We start from the raw sequence: 6,398 nt of genomic DNA, 5'->3' as shown, positions 1-6,398 counted from the left end.
TAAAGAACAGGAGCCTTATTGTAGACAAGATCTAGAACCAGCTATCTTGTCACCCAACATAAAAATGTGTAATATGAAGGTTTTATATTTGGGAAAAAGAAAGCTGGTTCTAGATCTTGTCTACAATAAGGCTCCTGTTCTTTATCAGCTGCCCAGGCCTTTTTTTTTAAACTAAAGCTAGAGCTTGTCCCTAAAATAAAAGTCCTTCACTTTGCCAAGAAATGTTTGACTCTGACTGCAGTCATACTGATCATGTCAAAGACACATCTAGCCTCGGAGCAGCGAGATCTGAGCTGGACAGATGCGTCCTCTGCACATACTAAACTGAGAAACATCAAGGTTTCACATGTGCGGTTTATTTCTCCCTCATCCAAACGTGTTTTTTTTCTGTCTACTTTGTAATCTAGAGGCATTAAGCCAATTGATTCAAACTAATTCGATTTCCTTTAGACAAAGAAGATACTCAAATTAACTGACTTATTTAAATGGGGAGACAAATAACAACAGTGATAGTTATTTAACATAGAGAGACTTTCCTGTTGAGAGACACTGAATCTGGCATTCATTCAAAACACAACCCATCTTGCAGCTGTGTGCTTCTGAGATCTCTTGAGGTTACAGTTGATATAAACTGGTATCGCTTCTTCTTCTACAACTGATTTTCACCATAAAACAAACTGACTCTGGTTTGCAAGAGATTTTCCCTTCAGAGCGCATCGTGTTGGAAAGGAAAGCTAATAATTAATAGACTAGTCGATTCCAGGGGAACTCCAACCAGCCTTCTCTTTTTCTGTGTGTTTTGAGGTTTGTTTAGAGGATTTGCTTCTTTTCTTTATTTTACACGTGTGTAAATTGAATATCTTTGTGTTTTGGACTGCTGCTAAAGATGTCGCCTCAGACTCTGATGGGTATTTGTTTTTTTTTTTTGCTATGTGTTCTCATATTTCTTAGACTAAATAATTAATCAATGAATCAAAATAGAATTGGTAAATTGTTTGATGAGAAAAGGTGCATATTTAAACGTGTTGGTTCAAACTAAACACAGAGATACATTTAAAATTATATGACTTCAAAATAAAAGCTTCACAAACACAGAGGACTATTAAAAGTTAAAGGAAATCAATAACTTTCCAACATTTAAACTGGAAGCAATTCATCTTCACTTTATAAATAAGCAATGCAGTCTGGAGTCAGCTCTCAAAATGTTTGATCTATTCTTTATAACAGCTTATTCCTCACCAACGGCGTGAAGGAATCGTGTAACTGTGTTTTGAATAGGACTAACCAAATTATTTTCTTTATCAGTCAATCTGCTGATTATTTTCTCGATTCATTGATTAAATAGGGTTAAAATGAAAAGTCTTGTATTTTCCAACCAACAGCCTGAAAAAAAAACAGATAAACACACATCTGTTGTAAACATCTTAATGCTTGAATGTACGGGTGTTTCCACTCCGATAGACAATGTGCCACCTTCTGTGTGCGTTTGCCTCACAGGTGTGTTAGCTAGTCAGTGTGTTAGGTGACATTTCTGCCTCTTTTGCTCCAGTCAAAGCTGTGACTCTTCCCGGGAAGCACGGATTAAAACTCCCTTCGCTTTGAATGTCTGGTTTCATTGCAGGAGACCATCAATCAAGCCATCATCACTCATTCATAGACTCATCTGGGTCAGCCTCAATTCCCTCATCGCTCATTCAGAAATTGAGGACTGCAATATTAATAGCACTCAGAACAGTTGAGGTTTTTAATGGACTTCTCTGTAGCCGCAGGAGCAGAACATCCTGGACAAAGTCAGTGTGAAGAGCTCCTTTTCCAAAACACCTCATCATGTATATTCCTTAAAAGCACCTCTAAAATACAGAGGATCCCGTCTGTAAAACTTTTTTTTAAATCAACCAAAGACTAAAAACATGCTTTGCACTCTTTTCCCCCAAACACCAGATATTTCAGTATGAAAGTCAACAACACAACTGACAGCTGTGACGCTGGTTGACAATATCCTCGTCTAAGATCCCCAAAACAACACTCAAATATCAGCAAATATCCGAGTCAAGCCTCAGTAGGGTTCGACCTGCAGCGTCGCTCTACTGTCTGTAACAGCCCCGGAAATGAATCATCCTCCATGTTTCACTCAGGAACTGAGTCATAAGGCTTCCTTTGGAGTTCACGCTGAACCTCGGGGAAACTGGACGAGGAGGCAGAACGTCCTTCATGTGTGGATTACAGCGAGTTTACGGAGAAAACCACCAGCAGCTCCCATGAGGCCTCAGCTCGGCTCAAGTCCATTAGGAGTAGGCGACATGGCAAGAATCCCTCACTGTATTGGATGTCATTTGATACATTAATATATATTGTGATATGGTACTTTTTCTGGAAAATCAATTCAGAGACTGAATTAAAGAAACGATTGAATACCTGACAAATAAAGGTACCTCGTTAGGCTGCAACTGGCGATTATTTTCATTATCGATTAATTTGCTGATTATTTCCCCAGTTAATCATTTTGTCTATTAGGTGTTGCCCGTTATGATTCCCACAGCCGAACGAGATGTTTTTGAGTTGCTTGTTTTGTCTGACCAACAGTCTAAAACACAAAGATGTTAACTTTACTATCGTATATGACAAAAAAAAAAAAAAGCATCAAAGCTTAGTATTTGAAAAGCGTTTAACCAACAAATGTTTGGAACGTTCCCCAAGCCAGTGTGCGACAAATTCGACATGTCGATGGCACCACTGCATTGCTACAGACGTATGTGACCGGGTTGTGTCATACTTTAAGAAGGTTTGCCGTGACGATGTCTAAGCTCGACGTATCCTCATACACCGGTTTATAAGATATCTTCTGAAAAAGTTACTCCCCATTTTTCATGCAATTTCCTGTGAAAGTCCAGCAACACGTGACCATTTTCGCTCGTTACATACATACAGTCTTTCTAAAATAAACTTCAGTCTTCACAGGAAACAACTTAGTTAGGTTTAGGAAACGATCGTGGTTTGGGTTGAAATAACTAGGCAATAACTGCCGTTACTTTACGTAACAAATAAATTACATGACAAATAAATCAATGTTTACTTCTCTTTTCACACAGGCCATGAAGACCGGTTTCGTTTGACCCATTCTGTGTCTTTGAGGTCTTTATACTTCCGACTTCATGATTGGATTGACGTGGATTACAGACTAAATTTGTGTAGGTATAGCTAGGAACAATGTATGAGAACAGCCTGCTTTGCTTTATGTGTGTTACTGACAAGGAGAGGACAACTGCGTCTTTCTTAATGTTTTCCTCACAATCAGCAGTCTCCATGGGCATCAGGAGAAGCCAAACGCTGACCAATCACAGTTCTTGTGGTCTCCATGCATCTCAGCGGCCGCTGCAGCCCTGACGTGTAGTTAACATTTTTTAGGCCTGCATCTGTAACCCTTCAATGCAGGACTATGAATTCAACCAGAGACCAGAGACTTTGTGGGATTGCTGAGCTCCAGGTTGGAAACCACGGCCTGATACACCCAGAGATATTAAATAGATAGCATATGTTATAATGCCTCTGCGTGTACAAACATGAAGAAAAAAAAAAAGATAATAGAGAAAGGATGCAGGGAAGTTTCACTAAATGGCTTGTATCCTCAGTAAAGCCCAAGTCATGCGTGAGAGAAATTCAGAATTGAGCTTCTCATGTGTTTAATGGCCCAGAAAGAGAGAGAGAGACAACAGTCAAAGACCAATCAAGATACGATGCACGGACACAGATACGGCTGAAAACGTCTTTGAAGCAGAGTTTAAACAGCATCATTTTGGCGTCTTCCCCCCCCACCCCCACTTTCTTTCACATTGCAGAGTGGCATTAACTACCACAACCCGAGTGGAGAACGGGAGCGAGTGCTCACAAATGTCAAGGACGGAGGAGTGAGATGTATTGTGTTGAGGAGGAGGTAGGTGAGAGAGAGAGCGAAAGAGAGGTGGAAATAAAGGTATTGATTCTTCTCCGTCTTACCCATATTGCCTCTGAGCCCACGTAGGATGGACTTGCTGAACTCCAACAGAGAGACCTGCAGACAAAGAGAGCCAGCGATGAAGAGATATTTTAGCTACTGGCTACACAGGCAACGAGAGAGACGAGCAGACAAGGACAGAGACGATTCTCTGCCTCTCTGCCTCAGATTGTTAGCATGTGCAAGACGGTATCCGTTATTCCCTCAGCGCACACACACACGCGCACACACACACATCTGTGACTTCTCTGCCTCCAGAGTTCACCAGGGATCAGCTAAGGCCGAGTAAGAAAGGAGAAATCTCTCCTCCTCCTCCTCTCTGCCCTTCCTCTGACTTCATGTCAACATTCCTCCAGCTATTCATTCCTCTGCTACTCCTCTTTTTACTGTACAGCCATGACTCCATCAGCACTCCTCTTTTGTTCAAACCTATATCTAAATGCCCACTTCCTTTCTTCACCAGCACAAAGAGGAGACAGATGCGCTATTATTTAATTCTCTTAACAGCCCCGTCCCCTCCTGCTCTCCTTATTCACTCCCTCTCCCATTCTCTCTCGCACACAATAACAAAATACCAAGCGCTGCCATATCCCATCAGCTGCATGCTTGGGGAGTTGCGTCGCAGCACCGGCCCCAGAATAAGGACACACAGTCAGTTGTTGTTGGCGCCAGTGTTTGTCAATCACACCTACACTCGGCAGTATTTCAGCTAGCGAGCATTAAATGAAGCAGCGAGGGAGAGCTGCTGTCAAGGTCTGGTGTGCAGCGAGATGTCGGAGGGGAAGCACGACACTGGTTGACACTGAAAAAAGCCCAGCGGCATGAAAGCTGTGCGTTAAATCAAGTACACAAACAGTGAATGCATAGTGGGAACGAGCACAGACACAGTCTCGATGGAAGGAGCATACCAGTGGTTTTGTACGTTTTATCCCACTAACCTCAAATTTGTAAACATATTCATCGGCCTTTAGATTGATTAACTATCCTCCAGACAGCTGTGGGTTTCCATTCATTTCACTGCGGCATGAAAAGCAACGTGCAACAGACTTGAAAATCTTTACCATTCGACAGCAACATTCAGTATCTTTCACCGAGTAATACAGAAAACTTAATGTTTACTGCGGTGGACTACAGATCTTGAGTGAGGTTCAAGTCTCTGGAAGCCTTTGGCTACCCGGATGTTAGTACATCAATTCATCATTAACTGTTTTACAAGTGAAACTACATATCTGTGATCCGTTTTTCTTTCAGTAGGAACCAAAGGGGCTTGGAATTGAGTGAGGCAGGAAGTATTCAGAGAAGGATTAGCTGTTGGTCTTTTTATGGGGTATGTTTAGAAAATCACCAGCTTTATCCTTTACATGATTTGTAGGTATTGTATTGTTAAAATATGGTAAAAAACAACAACTGATCTAACACACTTACTAGATTGCGAGCTGCGAGGCTTCGCTCCCAGGTACGCCAGGTTCACGTTGGCCTTCCTGCCGTCGATGATGGGGTTGGCGTCTTTGCACGCCCGCTCCGCTGCTCCCCTGTCCACCATGGTCACCTGTTGACGGTGTCACAGCATCACTGATTAATAATCACTCTTTAAGCGACACAATTGCATGCGAAAGCTTCTCTTATCCAGTGTTGAAGGATCGATCCCAACATGATGAAGCATCAGACCCAGAGCGGGTGAGGGGAGGGGGATGGGGGCCCCGAGGAAGCTGCTGTCCTCGTCTCTACTCGAATGATTCAATCTTTTTGCTAAATGTGTGAGGAGACATTAACTCCAGCTCATGAATACAGCTATCATTGTGTTTGAATGCTTCCACTGGAGCTTATGTAGGAGGCAGATTTGTGTTATTTTTTCACACTGTGCTGTCAAGGATGAGATACTGGAATCTACCTTGAGGGAGTTTGTTGAGGAGTGGGCAGATAGCAGTGGGAAGGGGTGGTGAAGGTTAACACACACACACACACACACACACACACACACACAGTTAATATATGAGGCAAACTAGAGCTCCACCACCAATAAATGGGACAGTGAAAGTAAAACTGCCTCCGCTTGCTTTCGTTTCGCAGCAGTCTGATGCTGCGAAACGAAAGCAAACAGAGGCAGCGGATGGTTTGAGATTGTCGGGGTTCAAGAAGCTGCTGTAGGGAAGTCAGACTGCTAAAAGGGGAAGTCAGGGATGAAATGAAATGAGCACGCTGACCCAAAACAACTCATGACAATACTGGTCACTTGGCTGATTTGCTCACTGGCTACGAACAGGTAGAGATCATTTCAACTGCTACATTTCAGTCCATTCACACTTCAATAATCCCTTCTTATCTTTTTTTCCCCACACACAAACTCACAGTCTTTCATACAAACCAAGCACATCCTGCTAGGGGGGGGGGGGGGGGGGGGGGGGGG

General features: G+C 42.7%; 1 protein-coding gene across 1 annotated transcript in view; it reads right to left on the bottom strand.

Annotated features, from left to right (window-relative positions):
• Positions 1-6,398, bottom strand: part of rbm38 (RNA binding motif protein 38) — a 22,799-nt gene that overhangs the window by 15,159 nt on the left and 1,242 nt on the right. The window contains exons 2-3 of the mRNA XM_031844410.1: positions 5,417-5,540; positions 3,994-4,048 (exon numbers count right to left, since the gene is read on the bottom strand). Coding sequence (XP_031700270.1) covers positions 3,994-4,048; positions 5,417-5,540 — 179 coding nt within the window. The remainder of the gene's footprint in view (positions 1-3,993; positions 4,049-5,416; positions 5,541-6,398) is intronic.

Source organism: Anarrhichthys ocellatus, unplaced genomic scaffold (genome assembly GCF_004355925.1).
Source record: "Anarrhichthys ocellatus isolate YVR2014 unplaced genomic scaffold, GSC_Weel_1.0 scaffold5, whole genome shotgun sequence".
Classification (NCBI taxonomy): domain Eukaryota; kingdom Metazoa; phylum Chordata; class Actinopteri; order Perciformes; family Anarhichadidae; genus Anarrhichthys; species Anarrhichthys ocellatus.
Note: the sequence above shows the minus strand (reverse complement) of the source record. Positions and strands in the feature narration are given on the sequence as shown.